The 17,705-nt window shown below is 37.5% G+C and overlaps 2 protein-coding genes across 2 annotated transcripts in view; one reads left to right on the top strand and one right to left on the bottom strand.

Moving 5' to 3' along the window:
- Nucleotides 1–45: 45 nt before the first annotated feature.
- On the bottom strand, nucleotides 46–10,899 carry LOC139945492 (uncharacterized protein CXorf58-like). The gene is made up of 10 exons (XM_071942854.1): nucleotides 10,746–10,899; nucleotides 9,612–9,802; nucleotides 8,427–8,526; nucleotides 7,627–7,721; nucleotides 6,797–6,908; nucleotides 5,292–5,423; nucleotides 4,663–4,738; nucleotides 3,809–3,968; nucleotides 3,135–3,282; nucleotides 46–2,015 (listed from the first exon to the last, which is right to left on the bottom strand). The coding sequence occupies exons 2-10, from the start codon at nucleotides 9,788–9,790 to the stop codon at nucleotides 1,803–1,805; spliced, it is 1,215 nt and encodes a 404-aa protein (XP_071798955.1). The 5' UTR covers nucleotides 9,791–9,802; nucleotides 10,746–10,899; the 3' UTR covers nucleotides 46–1,802.
- A 269-nt stretch (nucleotides 10,900–11,168) lies between these two features.
- LOC139944757 (intraflagellar transport protein 80 homolog) overlaps nucleotides 11,169–17,705 on the top strand; it is a 29,756-nt gene continuing 23,219 nt past the window's right edge. Inside the window, exons 1-4 of the mRNA XM_071941850.1 lie at nucleotides 11,169–11,256; nucleotides 12,204–12,347; nucleotides 12,656–12,878; nucleotides 13,134–13,313. Coding sequence (XP_071797951.1) covers nucleotides 12,309–12,347; nucleotides 12,656–12,878; nucleotides 13,134–13,313 — 442 coding nt within the window. The 5' untranslated portion in view covers nucleotides 11,169–11,256; nucleotides 12,204–12,308. The remainder of the gene's footprint in view (nucleotides 11,257–12,203; nucleotides 12,348–12,655; nucleotides 12,879–13,133; nucleotides 13,314–17,705) is intronic.

Genomic DNA, 17,705 nt, shown 5'->3' with positions numbered 1-17,705 from the left:
AAGAAAAAATGAGATTGACTTTAGAGTTGTTATTTCATTGTACACATACTGTCATTCTATGACATTTTTATTAATCAAAACTTAGTCTTAAGCCTCTAAAAATATTAATCAATTTAAAAAGCCTTAATCCCAAAAAGGATTCAAGGAACTGAAAACAAAGTCTTGGACCATCAAGGGAACGGTCTAAGAGATGGGTCTACATAACACTTGTTTAGGCCATAAAAGGTGAGACAAAGATATTGGAAGGTTGAAACACTGTTAATAATTTTTAATAGTGTTGGAGGGGGGGGGGGGCAATTATAAGCCAAGTTCATAAATCCTGTAAAAATGCATTCCAATGCGATTTTGAAGCAACAAATTCTCAAGTAACAATCGGAAGAGTTTAGCTGTGCTGAACTTCTGCAGAACATACGCAGCATGTTAAATTCGCTTTGCACAAAGCATTCAAGGACAACTATTAACTGGGCTTTACTTATGGGTGCATTCGTTTAGCTTCCCTGGGTCTACCCCGCGGTGCTCACTTGAGTGAGCCCCTGACAAGAGCTAAACGAACGACCACTCACCGCTCTCGTAGTGACGGCGCTTACCTGGGGCCAGCCCCCAAGTGACCCACTCCACAAGCAGGGCACTGGGGGCTGACCTGGGTGTGCCCCTGGAATGCTGTCAAAAGCTATTCGAACGCACTGGGGCAGACTGGGGATGACCCAGGGAAACTAAACCAACACACCCAAAGATGGTGGGCTTAGTGAAGAAATCCTCGTCTTTCACTAGCTGAGCAAACTTCAAAAACGGGAAGTCTTCTGACCAGGATGTCTTACATTTGTAACACAATCTGTTCAGAAGACTTCTCATAGCAAACAAAATCTATACATTTCTTCGCCATCATCAACGATTCAATTTCGTCCAAATAAAGTAAGACATAGGAATTGCTCTGGGAAGTCTTTGAATAGCTTGGCTACACATCTGGTTCGTATTCAAAATCAGAACATTAAACAACTGAATGAACTTCATGCCTTGGCGCAATTTGATCGCACTGCTGTACCCGGTATTAAGTAATCTTTTGGCCGTACAAATATCTAGGATTTCATAATGGTACTGTTATCTTCAGATATACCTTTATCACGCTGTCACCATCTTGGTCATGTTCCCTGTTAACAGTAATATTCATTGCGCATGGCACCAGACTATTATTTCGTCCAGCCTCAGTTTGGTTACAATGAGTTGGAATGGAGAATAATCAAGATGGCCACATCGTGATAGGTCTATACAACGCAGCCTTGCTAACCCAGTTCCTCTTAGCAAGTTGTCAACCAAGAATCAGAATGTCTTTCCATTATACTTGGCAATTCTGCTATCTTCCTACATGTACAATGTAGATGAACCGTACATGTACAACTGAAAAGCCAGTCCAGTGTTGCCAGTAGCGTTTAAGATGTGGCAATTTTCAATTTAGGACAATTCCATGGTCCTTCCTGGTTCTTCAAGCACACAGAGTCCAGTGTTTAACAAGATGTTTGCAGTTGAACATCTTTGTGGTGTTGTCCTAAACAATCCGATAACTTTGTACGTATGTATGACGCGTCTAAGTCCATGCTTGTGTAAATCCAAAGATTCAAATCTGTTGCGATGTGGCATTCTTGTTTACATACCTTTGTAAAACGAACCTTACAAACATGTGCATGTACATCCACAACTAGTAAACCTTGTACCGTTCAATCTACAGCTTCCCAAGTCCAGTCTCCAAGAAGACAAATCTTGCATCTCGGCGTATTACACCTCAAGTTTTTACATTCCATCCAGCATTAGCAAGGTGTTGTTAATCCTATATCTTCATATGACAGATCTTGTGTCCATGCATACATCTGATCTGCTTCTCTCTCCCATTCTTCCCCTTCGTCTCCATCCATCCCATAATCCATCTCCTCGTCATCCTCCTCGTAGGGACCAGAACCTGGAGCCGTCTGAGCAGCAGCTACTGTGCCTACAGGGTCGTAGGCCACATTTCCTCCCTGAGACTGCAATAAATGAATGACAAGAATAACAATGTAAACTGAAGCTATTTAAAGCCATTGGACCCTTTCGGTAAACAGTATTGTCCAAGGCCCACACTTCGTGCATCACAACTTCTATATCAAATAACAAACCTGTGAAAATTTAGGCTCAATCAGTCATCGGAGTCAGGAGAAAATAACGGGAAAAACCCACCCTTGTATCCGCGCGTTTCGCCGTGTCAATCGAGAATTGATATTGTTTTACTGTTTTCTAAAAAAAGTAAAGCATTTCATGGAATAATATTTTAAGAGAAGGCTTTCACCACTACCTTCTGTAAACCCTGTAAGTTATTTGTAAATCTGTGAACTTTTTTCTTTTTTTCTGTACTGAAAGGATCCATTGGCTTTAAAGGCAGTGGACACTATTGGTAACTACTGAACAAAAATTCTTAAATTAAACCTTACTTGGTAACAAGTAATGGGAACTGTTGATAGTATAAAACATTGTGAGAAACGGCTCCCTATGAAGTAACATAGTTTTTGAGAAAGAAGTCATTTTCCACATACTTGATTTTGAGACCTCAGAATTAGATTTTGAGGTATCGAAATCCAGCATCTGAAAGCACACAACTTTGTGTGACCAGGGTGTTTTTTCTTTCATTATTGTCTCGCAACTTCAATGACCAATTAAGCTCAAATTTTCACAGGTTTATTATTTTATGCATACATGTGGAGATACAACAAGTAAGAAGACTGGTCTTTGACAATTACCAATAGTGTCCAGTGTCTTTAAATATAGGATTCGAACTGCCTCTAGCTACTGGGCAATCTCGGTGGTCTAATCAGTATGACACTGCTCTAGAATTACAAAGATCGTGGGTTCGAATCCCACCCGAGTAATGTGACTGTGTTTTTTTTCACAGAACTCGGGAAAGTACCGGTACACATTCAAACCGGGGACCTATAACAAAAGAGGACAATAGGGTCCACTGTTCAGGAAAGATCCACAGTTGGAAAACGTGTACAAAACCAATGGGAGCTGTTGCCAAAAAGTTTAGTATAAACGAAAGAGAGACAATAGGATGTCCATTGTTGTAGGCGTATACAAGCGTGTGTGCGTTGACAAATCACTCTAATGCTTACCTGTGCCTTGCTTTCCATGTACATTCTTTTCATTCTAGACGCCCTCTGCTTGGCCTGTCTGGAGCGTCTTGAGGTTTGCCCAGATGTACTGGGTCTGGCACTTGTTGGCTTGAAAGTAGGAGAGGGGATTGTAATCTGTAATGGTGTTCTGTCATGGAGGAAAGAAAATATTTTAAGGTATGACACAGATTGATAAAGACACTGGACACCTTTGGTAATATTGTCAAAGACCAGTCTTCTCACTTGGTGTATCTCAACATATCCACAAATTAACAAACCTGTAAAAGTTTTAACTGAAATGGTCTTTGCAGTTGTGAGATAACAATGGAAGAAGAAAAGACACCCTTGTCACACTTATTTGTTTGCTTTGGATGCTTGATTATGGGACCTAAAAATCAAGTTTTGACATGTCTGAGGTCTCGAAATCAAATTCAAATATTTTAGAGGAAAATTACTTCTTTCTCAAAAACTGCATTACTTCAGAGGGAGCCTTTTCTCACAATGTTTTTATACTATCAACCTTTCCCCATTACTCGTTCAAACCAATCAGGTCTAATTCTTCATGGAGGACTCTGTTGCCCTTAAAATGTTCCAATATAAACATACAATTTCCTCACAGAGGTGCCCTTCATCAAAGAGAAAATGCCTTGATGCCCTTGCCCTTTTTTATTTACCTTAGTTCAGAGATGATTCGGACATGTTCTCGTTGCATCTCCTGGGTTACCGGCCGAGCAGTGAGTACCGGTAGCTCAACCTGAAGTCTCTTGGAAGGAGCATTGCCACCTCGATTTAAATAGTCTATCACATCATACAAGATTGTCGTCCTAGGTAGAACTTTAAAATGAAAATAATAATAATATTGAAGTCTTATATAGCGCACGTATATACCAAACAAGGTACTCAAGGCGCTGAGTATATACAAACTTTCAGAAAGATAAGTTATTGCAGTGATGAATTCTGAGACCCAATTATGTAGCACCTTATAAGGGTTTACAAGGTGCTACGGCACATACAGCAGCCACAGCCAGGAACACCTGGGCGAACCCCTTCTCTTTTTGATAAGTGCACTGGGTTCTTTTACATGCGTTACAGAACACATGGGACCAACGGCTTTACAAAGATAAGAAGGCATCTAAAATTAACAAGTGTAAACTTTGTGTCACAGGAGGATTTGGGGAACTGTCAAAATAAATAATGAAAGAATTTAAGACACTAAGTAAACAATGGAAATTTACCTGGTAAGTCTACTGCCACCTAGCGTTCCAAAGTCTCCTATTGATCAAGTCCCAGTTTCATGGCTCTCCTTACCGTCATAATAAAATTGGCACTTTCGGAGGCAGGTTAGTAGAAAATTTCTGCTTGCATGCACGTGTGGTCCACAATGCTAAGCATTCTTCACTTACACAGCAAGCACAGACATTTGGGCTTGCCCTGTAAGCATGGTAAGCGAGGAATGGTGAATGCAAGTGCAGAATTCGGCGGCGAGCAGAGCCATGAAATTGGGCCCGGCTGAGTTTACAACACTCACCATTGAGATCCAGTTTGCGCCAGAGGTTCTCCCTGCCTCCCATGTAGGATGGCATCTCATCCAGTTTGCTTAGATACTGAGAAGAAATTGGAACAGAATAAAGAGTCTTGTGGAATAATGATGTGACTCTTTGTACTGCATCATCACAGCGTTCATTAGGTGAATGTGCTCCACAGCCACAATTCTATGTGTAGCAGTCATGGTTTTATACCACCCCCTATTTTTTTGATTCCATGCTTTGTGTTAAATTGGTCACCACTGTATCATGCTAGTTTATATTGTAAACAAGTTAGTGCGCGCCAACATGAAACAGCAATTGAGTTTATGCATGAGTGGATATGCAAACATTCTGGAAAACTTGGAAAAGTTGGAAAACTGATGAGTTGGCACCATGCCTCTTCAAGCCATTCCTATGTGATGTCTTGAAGAATAGAACAGTGTTTTTAACTAACTCATAGTTTCTTTTGTGTTTTCTTCTTCAGGAGTCAACCCCCCCCCAACCCCCCACAATTTAATGTATCCTTCGTGGTAACCAATTTTGGTTACCTGGGGTGCAACACATGTTTTTATCAAAATGCATTCAAAAATAAAGGTGCCTTGTGTGGCCATTTATGTAGTCATTTATGTACCTGCATGTAGTCTTTGACCGTGGTTACATCAACTTCACCAGAGATCTTATCTCGTTCATGCTGGCATGTATCTGCTATCATCTGGTCATAGAACTTCCGATGACCCATCATGCGACAAGCATCCACTGCTGCCTGCAAAGGAAACCACATCATAATAAGATAATATTTATTCGGGCAAACACATTTACAAGCACATATTATACACACATTAAAAATATTTAAGACAACAAAGTAAAACAACAGTTGGGTGACTAAGAGAGCATAAAAGTAAAAACAATAACTATCGCCAAAAGGCGTATATCAAACATATCTTATAAAGTTTCCTAGTTTTAGACTTGAGAAAATAGAGTTACCTAATGCCTACCAACCAAGGGTATGGTTTTAACAGGAAAAATGTTAGCGACCTGACGTTGCAACCCTAGCAGTCTTTCTGAAAGGCTTAATGACACTGGACACTATTGGTGATTGTGAAAGACGAGTTTTCTCACTTGGTGTACGTATCTCAACATACGCATTAAATAACAAACCTGTGAAAATTTGAACTCAAATGGTCGTCAAAAATGTGAGATACATGTAATAAGGAAAGAAAAAACACCCTTGTCACATGAGGCTGTGTGCTTTCAGGTGCTTGATTTCGAGACCTCAAAATCTAATTCTGAGGTCTCGAAATCAAATTTGTGGAAAATTACTACTTTCTCAAAAACTACGTTACTTCAGAGGGAGCTGTTTCTCACAATGTTTTTTACTATCAACAGCTCCCCATTACTCGTAACCAAGTAAGGTTTATTATTTTGAGTAATTACCAATAGTGTCCACTGCCTTTATTGAAAACAAAACAAACATGAATGCTAGGGTTGAAACGTAAGGCCACTGACTATTTAAAACTTTAGACTTGAATTTACAGTGTACTCTAAACATAGTTGCTGGACAACCCGAACTGTAGTCATCAAGTTGAGGGCGAAGCAAAATATTTCATCTGCAATTTGTGCACGATTTTGTTATAACTTTAATCTATCTTACAAAAGCTCTATTTTTGTAATGTATTTTGTAATATCAGTATATAATGACTTTTTAATTCAACTAGTGGCTTTGAAGCCAATGATTGATTGAGAAAATTAATTGAGAAAATAGAATACTCTGTTGCGAACTGCTTTCCAACCAAAAGGACCTATGGTATAAATGCAAACGCAGTTATTGGCCTGGGCCCAATACCATAGAGCTGCTACAGCATGAAATTTGTGCCATGATTTGATAAAACAGGAATACAAACCAAATTTCCTGCACGTGATTTTCAAGAAAAGCAATAACAGCTGAATACAATTAGCAAGCAATATACAACAAATGGAAAATTGGTTGGTAATCCTTTTTTTATCAAGGCAAAAATTTCATGCTAAGCAAATTTTTGAGCTTAGCAGCTCTATGAAATAGGGCCTGATGTTTGACCCTAGCAGAGTCTTTCATGCATACATGTAGGCTATAGTTTGTGCAAACAGTAGTGAACTCACATCAGAAGCTGGCTGTATACAGCGTTTTCCACTGTAATACTTCAATCCAGCACCCTCAGTATGAGTGAAAACTTTGAAGAGAATCAACGGTGGAAACTCAGTCCCTGCAAATCTGAAAAACAATTTGCACCCATAATAGAAAAAGGTTACAAACAAAACGATAAAACAAACAATATTGGAGGCCTGCAGGTTGAAGTTGTGAGACAGATTCCAGATGGATCTCTAAGATGTTTAAATTATAGCTAATATGCTTCACAGCAGGAAACAACTGAGCTTAGGACGCTGATGCTGGACCGGGATGCGTAAAGACGGCCATCAGAGTTTCTCGAGAAAATTAGGCTAAAGACAACCTCTTGCTGAATTGATGCTTCCTTACTAAAAGAAAATTTAATATTTTGTGAATACATTATTTTCTTGGCTTCATTCAATTCACTGAGCAGACAAGCTTTGAAACTTTGTGAAGGGTATAAAATCAACTTACTTTTTGTTTTCTTAGCTTCATTCAATTCACTGAGCAGACAAGCTTTGAAACTTTGTGAAGGGTATAAAATCAACTTACTTTTTGGCTGTATAATCTTTCTTACAATTTTTTGTTAGTGAAAGGGCTATTTTGTGGAAATAGTCAGCCAGCAGCTGATTTTACAAAGTGCCCACTGTCTATGGTTACGGAACTACACTCTTCCTAAGTCCTAAGATTAATGCCAAGTTAGGAAGAGTTTGGTGAAATCGCCGACTGATTTCTTTGGTTGATAGTAACAAATTTTTGCTTTTTGTAACAAAAACATTTAAACTTTAAAACCGATGGGATAATGTTATATTGAGAATCTTACCTGAATCTTACTCTGGCTTTTATGCTTGGATCTTTGATGAGTTTTGCCTCCATTGGACTAACCTTACGTAGAATTTCATGGGTTAATGAATGTTCCTGTAGATGATCAAAATACAAAAGGTTTATTTTCACTTTGTAATAAACAGCATACAGCTAATATAAAAGTGACATTTACCCGAACTGCTCTAATCTTGTGTCCCAAAGTCTTGATTTTGCAAGTGCAGCTGCACCCTTTGCAATGGGAAGTATTTGATCCATAAAGGTAAACAAACAAAAAGTGCATCAAACTGTTCAGTGGCCAATTTCACAAAGTCTGTAAGCACAAAAGCATAACGGAAAATTGGCTCAGCAGAAATAAGTTGCCAGCTAGAACACAATACAGTTACTGTAATTAATAATAATCATAGCTGCTTCTTATACAGTGGGCATATCCGTCACTAAGTGACGCTCAAGGCGCTTTAACGCAGTATTTTCCTGCAAGGGTGGGAATATATTCTAACTATGAGACCTACTCCTTGTACGTAGCATCATGTAATGAATTACACGGTGCTGGAACTGGTATCCCAGTAATTTCCTGCTTAGAATTTTTTTTATGCTAAACAGCTTCATGAACTTGGGCACAGGAAAAACACACATCGTGGTTCAAGAATAAGGGAATAAAAGGGTAGCGACAAGTTTTTAAACGGCCGTTTAAAACCAGCAGGGTCAAGGCCGTGCGATAAAGGCTTGCATGGCGCGCTCTCCACCAATCGGAATAGCGAAACTGCCTGGGGTATTTATGAATGAAGGATAAAAACTCACCGCTGCACAGATTGCATGCTTAAGGAGTTTAAACATCTGGCGGTCTCTGTAAGCACACCAACACCTCTCAATGGATCGAGCTGCTATGATCTGCATCAGTCTGAGGGATGAAGACACAAAAGTTTTTAAAAATATTGTCCAGTACGAACAAAACAATACTATGCACAGGGTGTTTTTTTTACAAATAATGTTGTGTTTGTTCTAGTATGGGTATCAATGACAGTTTACAGCATTTGAAATGAGGACAGTTTAGTAACAAACAAAACTATTTTGTAGGGTAGACTGAACTTTTAATTAAGATGCATGGCCTAATTTTAACCTAAAGAAATAAAATGTTTTTTTCTCCAAATAATTTTAGACAGCTATTTCAAAATGAAAAACTGAAAAACATTGACATTTGTTATATATGCCATGATCATGCAGAATAATTGTTTGTGAAAAACAAAAGGCTCACGGATAAAATGTCAGGATCCTAACACTAATTCATCTTCAGTTTTTAATTTTAAAGGATTTGGGTACTTTTTATCAATATAAACTACAAGGGAAACTGACTGGGTAAGTTTTGAAATGTTTTTTTGGGGTTGAACAAAGAATTGACTAGAGTGGGATTCAAACCAATGACCTCCGGATCAACGTGCCGGCGCTTTACCAACTGAGCTATCTAGCCCGATGTTGGCAGTGTCCCTATTTTGTCAATATCTTTGTTCGGGGGTGCCAGTAAGAACCCTTACAACCGTTAACTGCCTTGTAGCCAGGGATCACACCCAAATTATGATACAACCTTGGAAGCGGCAGCCAGGACAATCTGTGGACATTGTGTTTTTTGTCCTACAAAAAGTCACCTAGACCCTTTAACTATACCTCATATTTAATATTTCTTTTATAGCAGTACCATAAATAAAAGCTTGTAAATTATAACTTTTTTTAAATGTTCTACAGAAAACTATTTAGAAATTTTAAATCTTAACTCATGGGGTCAAATTGGCCAACCATTTTTGACAATGTCAAGTTGAGTCTGTGCAAAAGTATAATACATGTTTATACTGGGATTTTTTAAAACAAGTCTTTTCTCAAGTTTTTATGCATTTAACCTTAAAATGAGTTGATTTTAAACTGTTTTTCTTAGCAAAAGTAGGCCCTACTAATAAATATCTTATTTGTTAAAATTTGGAACAGTATACTCACTCCCTCTGTTGAGTTTCTGGACTGATCTTGGGTTGTGGAATTTCAACAAATGAGTTCTGTTCTGACCCTTTGATGATCTGATGACCCTCTCGGAGGTCAAGACTACGGCTGCTGTCTCCATGCTCGGAGGGTAGAGTCACATTCAGTGTTGATCGACTTGAGCTTCTGATTGGTTCCATTTTGTTTTCTCTCTAGGATTTAAAAATTAAACATTGACAGTAGGCCGTTTTTGTATTAAAAATGATCTGTGCCTTGACTTTATTATTAAATCAAGTTTATATAGCACTATATAAAAAATCAAATGTATAGTTTTTATTATTCAATGGAACAATTTGTTGTTTCACTTTCACATCCAACCCTGGTCCTGGAAACTGTTTAATAATGTCACTCGTTTTAGATTCAATTTTGGTTTTAAGCCAAATTAGCCCCATGTGAAAGGTAAATAGTGCGATATTGGCCCAATTTTCTGGCTCTGCTTACCCGGAATTCTGCGCTTACTTACTATCACCATCCTCCGCATATGTGTAAGCGCCGAATCTCTGCGCTAACTGTGGACGTAAAATTTCTAGTAATGTGGAGCGAGTAGGCCTCTTTAGTCTTTGACATAATATTATGATTTTGTAATATGACCGATTATGACCGCTTATGTCAAAAAAAAGGAATACAGCGCCACAGTTACTGGGTCTAGCCTAGGCTATGTTGTGCAAAATGGAGTAACTATCCACTATACAGGGCCACTATCAACATAAACATAAACATGCATGGAGTTATATGCAAAAGAGCAAGGGGCAAGATCTGAGATTATATTTAAAAGTACACTTTCCATAACTCACTACAGATTCACACACATACACTGGACATACTTCTAGAAACTATAAGGCTCCCCTGTGAGCTCACAGGGGAGCCTTATAGTTTCTTGAAGTACACTGGACATAGACATCTCCTGATAGACACTCAGTGTCACAGGCAGCACTCAGGTGTCAGTCACTGACCAGCCAGCTGACGTCTTTCATTTTATTTTTTTTAATTTTAGTTCAATCAAAATTTTAATTCTTACTTAATAATAAGATTCATCTGTGATCTGTACTGTGCTTATTATAAGTCCGTTAGTTATTTTAATATTTGTACACTCACTTGAAAATGTCTACGATGTACAAACTAGACTACTCTAGCTTTACCGTGCCACATATTATCATCAGATTATCATATCGGTGAACAGATTACAAGAAATGCACTTCCGCATTTTCAACACACGGCTGAACTGACTGACTTCAGCGTGTGAATTTTCATTCAAGTTGTTTATCTACCCAGAAGCCTTTGCGTGGTTGATAGGTTACATCCTCGTTCAATTATACAACAATCTAAACCTATTTCATAAACATAAATCACTATTAATAAAAAAATACAACTGTAAAAAAAAAGTATTCCACAATCGATAAAAGAAATCAGTTCTTTAAATACGAGATATAATTTTGTATTATTTGGTAATATTGTCTAAGAAAATCTAAAGTTGTGATGGAAAAGTTTTGCACATGCGCAAATCAAAAATTCCTTCTGCTCCGAAGTTCCAAAATGGAGAATCACACTGAATCCCGAATTTGACTGATCTGTGATGTTAGTTTTACTGTTTAGTTTGCATCAAAAGGTAGGAATTTCTTATAAATACGATGAAGTACAACGTTTATTATATGCTATTCCATTGTATCAAAATGGCTACTTAAATTGTTTATTATTGCGGTCAGAATCTCACTTTGTTTAGTTTGCAAGTTGCAGACGCTCTTTTCTTCCGTTTTCTCATGCTTTTCCCACACACATTCCACAATCAGACAATCACAAATCGGGGTCGCACTAATTACCGGCCGACAGGACAACCCACGACCCCTTATACGACAACTCACGACAACAAATTTCAAATGCACCTTATAAGAACATTTGAACATAATTCAACCCTTAAAAATATTTTAGAAGAGTCTTTTCAAAATCAAACTGTTGAAAAAAATGTATTTTTTGATTTAAATAAACTCAAACAAACTATTTAGTTAAACTTTCCGTATAAAAAAATAATTATAAGGCCTAAGGACGCAACCACTTTTTCATTTTTTTTACAAAAAGGGATATCTCATTCAAATCGAGGTAAATTAGACACTATATTATTTAACTGTTATTTTACTGTTATTTTACTATTTGAGTATTTTACTAGTACCTCGAACGAATATGAACAGTAAAAATCAGGTAACAAATCGGACTGGTTCTTTGTTGTCTTTCGATGTACCTGAACGATACCATTATGCCGTAGGGGTGATGTATACTAAAATGCCAGATGATTATTTACCATTTTATAAATTATGTGCCTCTCGTGGAGTTGCAAAAAAATAATGGAAAAGTTTCCGTAGGGCGCCACCGCTTTTTCATTCGATATGAAATATTAGTATCTAATTCACCTCAATGAGTTATCCCTTTTTGTAAAAATGAGTGGAAAAGTGGTGGTTCCATACGGAAAGTTATCCAAAATAGTAGGCCCCCTATATATTTATGCTTAGTGCTTTAAAAATGTTATGATACAAATTTGTTAAATGTGCTTTTTTTTGCCAGGAAGACAAGTTTGAAGACTTCTCTGTCAGGGCTGAGATATTCTGTGCTGCTGGAATCAACATCACACATCAACTACTAAAATAAATCAAGAGTCTGCTATTCACCATGCGGTTCAAGACGTCACTTGCTAAAGACCCTAAACATATCCTTTTAATCCAATTCACCTTAATGAGTTATAATTTTTTGCTTCATGTTCACAGAAGAACGTGCAAAAGTTTATCGAGGTAGACTGAAACCAATGACTTATTCTATTTTTGGAGAAGCAAAAAGAACTGTTGATAATGTATCCACGATTTGAACAGTGAAGAGTTGAAGATGTAGTGTGTCATGGCCTAGCGTTTGAGAGCACCAGCACCAGAGTTTGAATTTGGAGCTCTTAACTGCTCGGCCACGACACTTCCTTATTGACAATTGGTTTATTTATTGACGATTTCTTTAACTGCTGAGTACATTCAGAACTAGTAAGCTGTGTAGCTTGGACAACGTCTGAGGAGCTCTATTCTTGCAGTGATGACCACAAGATCCTAAGATGGAAGCTACTCTCAGATGAGACATCAACTCTTGCTAAGCTTCCTAGCGATGTTTATGCTACAGATATTCATTTCTTTCCAAGAGGGCTGGGTGGCAAGACAAAACAACCACAGTCGGATGTGTTTGTCCTGACATCCACGGATGGTAAGTCTTATATCTAGAAGACAACAACATTAAAGAATACTGATGATTGTTGAATGAACAGGAACCAGACTATAGATTCTTGGTTTGGTAAAATTGAATCTGCCCATGATGTAAGTGTGAAAGGTCCCATACCCAATGCAGTAAGATTCAGTACATGGTGTACCACAAACCAAAACCCACATTAACCCTACATCTTCCATGTAAAGCCTCAATTCTTTTCAAGATCTGTTTTGTACAACTCTTCCTCCATTTTAGGAAAGTTCCTGTTAATTTCAAAATCTGGTCGTGTTGAGAAGTCAGTGGATGCCCATAGAGGGGCAGTGTTGTCTGGTAGATGGAGCTATGATGGGACAGCTATGGCAACAGCAGGAGAAGATGGTCAAGTCAAGATATGGTCACGCAGTGGAATGCTGCGCTCAACACTAGCACAAACAGGTATGCAATACCATAGTGGAACAGAATAACAACTTAGATGCCTCAGGTAGAACATAATTCAAGTTTGCAATTGGTTAACAATTATGTTCAAAATGGTGGACCATAAAAAAAAAAAAAGTTTGCCGTTTGTCATGTACTCCTAAGTTGTGACGGATTTTATTCAAATTGATAGGTGGCAACATCTCAATATTGCAAATCAAGTCATACTGCTGCATACATGAAGCTTACTGAGCCAGCCGTCGATTTCACAAAACTCTTCTTAACTTAAGACTAATCTTAGGACTTAGGACGAGTCCCAACCCTGCACTGAGGCATGCAGACCTTAAGATTAATCCTAAGTTTGGACAAGTTACCGGTCCTAACTCGAGATAAGACGAGTCCTAACTCTTTGTGAAATCGACCCCAGGACTCCTTGCATGTGACATCACAAGCCCAAAACAGTCCCCTCACTTAGGTCAATAAAAAGCTATCATTGGCTGAGAGTCATGCGCAGCGCGTACACACGTGCATATTTCCAATAAGTAGATCTTAGTTGCAAATTGGCATTAGGGTAAAACCAAATCACATTTTCACTGTTTGACATCAGCGGTGGTGACCAGTGCAAGGGGTCTATTTCATCTATGGACCAAAATTTAAAATTATTTTCAATGGGGTCCTGCTTTGTCGAATAGACTTTATGCACATGATGTTGTATCAGTAGGGCGCCCTCTACTAGAGGTAAAAAAGCGGGATTTCATTGGCCAAACCTGTGCGTCGTGCGTACAAGTGCGTGTGTTTTGATTGTTTCGTCATCGTTTTACCTCTTATGTTCAACTTTTGCATTTATAATTTAGTATCTGTGTTTGTAAACTGTTTTGTACCTCGTTATTTCTTGTATCGTGTTTTTCCTGTCGGTCAGCATTTTTATGAGTTTATTTTCCTTGTGCACACAAATGATCTAAAGGGAAATAGATTATTGTAATGAATATCGAAGACGAAAATGATGATGACATTCCATTTTATTTATCTGATAATACTCAATATTATTCCATAGAGCAATTTCCAAAGCCGGCTGATGATGGCTGTATTTCCTTACTGCATGTTAACATTAGAAGTCTTCAAAAAAATATAGATAAACTTAAAATTGTTTTAAATTCAATCAACCATAATTTTTCTTTTATTGCACTTTCTGAAACCTGGCTTAAATCATCCCCCCACAGTTACTTTTTTTTGCCTGGGTATGAGCTCATCGTGAACAACAGACAAGGCACAAAGGCTGGAGGTGGAGTTGCCCTCTATATTTCGAATAAACTAAATATTACTGTTAGGGAAGATTTGAATATTTCAGATGACTCTCTTGAGTCACTATTTGTTGAAGTCCGTATTCCGAATGCAAAAAACGTTATTGCAGGTGTTGTGTATAAAGCACCGTCAGCTGTTCACGATGAGTTCATGACCTCTTTTCAGATGATATGCTCTCGTGTTGACTATAATAATAAATCTTGCATAATTTCAGGTGATTTTAACATTAATTTGCTAAACCCAACCAATCCTAGCTCCAAGTCCTTTATTGATTTATTTATTTCCTACTCCTTCCTTCCTCAAATCCACATGCCCACACGTATCACTGATAATTCTTCTACACTTATTGATAATTTTTTATCAAACATTCTTCCCTCCTCTAAATCCGGTATTTTAATTTCTGACATCTCAGATCATCTGCCAATTTTCATGTTTATACAGTCTCCCAACTCAAGTGCTCCTCATAATCACAATCTATCCTTTTCTCGAAATTTATCTAATGTGAACCTGGAAAAGTTTATTGACGACTTACACTCTTTCGACTGGACTAATAATGTTCTTAGTTGTAATAACCCTGATACTGCTTATAATAATTTTCTGGATAGTTTTGTTTTTTTGTATGATCAAAACACTCTTTTAGTTAGACAAAACAACAATACCAAAGCTAAACATAACTCGACTACTCCCTGGGTTACACATTCCCTTCTCAAATCCATCAAGAAAAAGAATAAATTGTATCGTCAATTCTTGTCAAACCCTACAACCTCACGAAAATGCAAGTACACTAAGTATAAAAATACTTTGACTAGCCTATTACGTCTTTCAAAGAAAAATTACTATTCCCTCCAGTTTGAAAAAGAAAAAAACAATATTCGTAATACCTGGAAGGTTATAAATTCAGTTTTGAATAAAAATTCTCATTCTCATGGTATTGATAGCGTTATTGTAAATGGGAATTTAATTGACAAGCCAGATCAAATTGCCAATCATTTCAATGACTACTTTATCAATATTGGTCCCAACCTTGCTAAAATGATCCAACCTACCCACTCACCTTTTAATTTCGCTGATTACATGCCTAACCCTAATTCTAATTCGTTCTTCTTTACTCCAGTAAATGAACATGAGATTTTGGACATTGTTAACAATTTGCAAAACAAAAAAAGTTCTGGTCATGACTTGATCAATATTTCCATTATTAAGAAGTCAATTTCTGCCATTTATATACCTCTTGTTCATATTGTCAACACCTCTTTTATGACTGGCATTGTTCCCTCAGAAATAAAAATTGCCAAAGTCGTTCCAGTTTTTAAAAAGGGTGATCGTAACTGTATTACTAATTATAGGCCCATCTCTATTCTTTCATGTTTTTCAAAGATCTTTGAAAAATGTGTATATGCCCGTACCATTAAGTTTCTGAATAAGTTTGATATTTTAACAAATCAACAGTTTGGTTTCCGTAGTAAACATTGTACTATTCATGCTCTCCTTGATTTTATTGATAAAGTTTCTAATGCAATCGATGCCTCCAAACATACTCTAGGGGTGTTCCTTGACCTTTCAAAAGCTTTTGATACAATAGACCATCAAATACTATTGTATAAGCTTTCCAACTATGGTATCCGAGGAGTTCCCCTGGAGTGGTTTAGGAGTTATCTCACAGATAGGCCACAATATGTTTCCGTCAATGGCATAAATTCCAAGTCTGATTTCCTTACATATGGTGTACCCCAAGGATCAATCCTAGGGCCTTTGTTATTTATCCTATACATTAATGATTTCACAAATTGCTCTAGTGTGCTTTCATTTATACTATTTGCGGATGACTCTAATTTATTCTTTTCCCATAGTAAACCTGACTATCTTGTAAATACTGTTAACAATGAGCTTAAATTAGTTGCCTCCTGGTTTACGGTCAATAAATTGTCCCTTAATATTGCTAAAACCAACTACATGTTGTTCAGTAACTCAGTCAGAGACCTACCAAGTCCTGTAAAGATTAACGATATTATCATTACCAAAACTGATTGTTGTAAGTTTTTGGGACTTTTTGTTGACCATGGACTAACATGGAATAGTCACGTTGATTACATCTGTAAGATTATTGCTAGAAATATTGGAGTGATCAATAGGATCAAGCATTTTATGCCTGAACTGGTACTACAATCTCTTTATAATACTTTAATCGGTTCTTATCTTAATTATGGGATACTTGCTTGGGGAGCAAGTTCTGCTACCAATCTCAATAGACTTTTTCTCTTACAGAAGCGAGCTCTTCGTATATTTAATTTTGCTGAATTTAATACACATACAGATCCCCTTTTCTATAAGTATAACATTCTAAAAGTGAAGGACATCTATCGTCTCCAGCTTGGGTCCCTCATGTATCAACTCACAGTTTTGCCTTCCGCCATTAAATCAATTTTTTCATTAAATTCAGAGGTACATTCTCACTTCACCCGCCAAGCTTCTAATTATCACATTTCTTACACCCGTACTTCCCTCGCTCATAAAACTATCAAACATGAAGGACCCATGCTTTGGAACATGCTTAAGGAACGACTTAAAGCCTCCAAAAGTGTATTTATTTTTAAACGTGTCTTTAAAACTGACATACTGAATTCTTATTGTTGATGAGTGTTTTACAAATGTAATTGTATGCTTTGAACCGTGCTATGCGGACCGGGGACGGGTGGTCTCCCGCATGGGATTCCTGTGTATATTTATTATCACCCATAGTCACACTTGTTTAAATCCCCCGCTATGGGATCATTTCTTTCGGTCGATACTGTATTTGCTGACCGGCAAGACTGCTGTGTGTGTTTTGTCTTAAGTCCAGTCCTCTGTTTGTGTCTGTTTTTTGTTTTGTTTCAGTGTTTTACTAATTATTCTTTGTAAACATGCATATGCATTGAGACCTGCTGTTATATTTTGTTCATTGGTGGCTCGACTCGACCACGGACCTCTACGGTTCACTTGATATTATTTATAATCTCAATGCATATGCATGTCATTAGGGACCATTGCCTACAAGCTTTGCTTCTTAAATGGATCCCTCCGCAGTGTCAACATTGTTATGCATCTATTTCTTCAAACCTATGTTGTTAAACA

The sequence above is a fragment of the Asterias amurensis genome, chromosome 12 (assembly GCF_032118995.1).
Source record: "Asterias amurensis chromosome 12, ASM3211899v1".
Taxonomy (NCBI): domain Eukaryota; kingdom Metazoa; phylum Echinodermata; class Asteroidea; order Forcipulatida; family Asteriidae; genus Asterias; species Asterias amurensis.
This window is presented reverse-complemented; position numbering and strand designations above follow the sequence as displayed.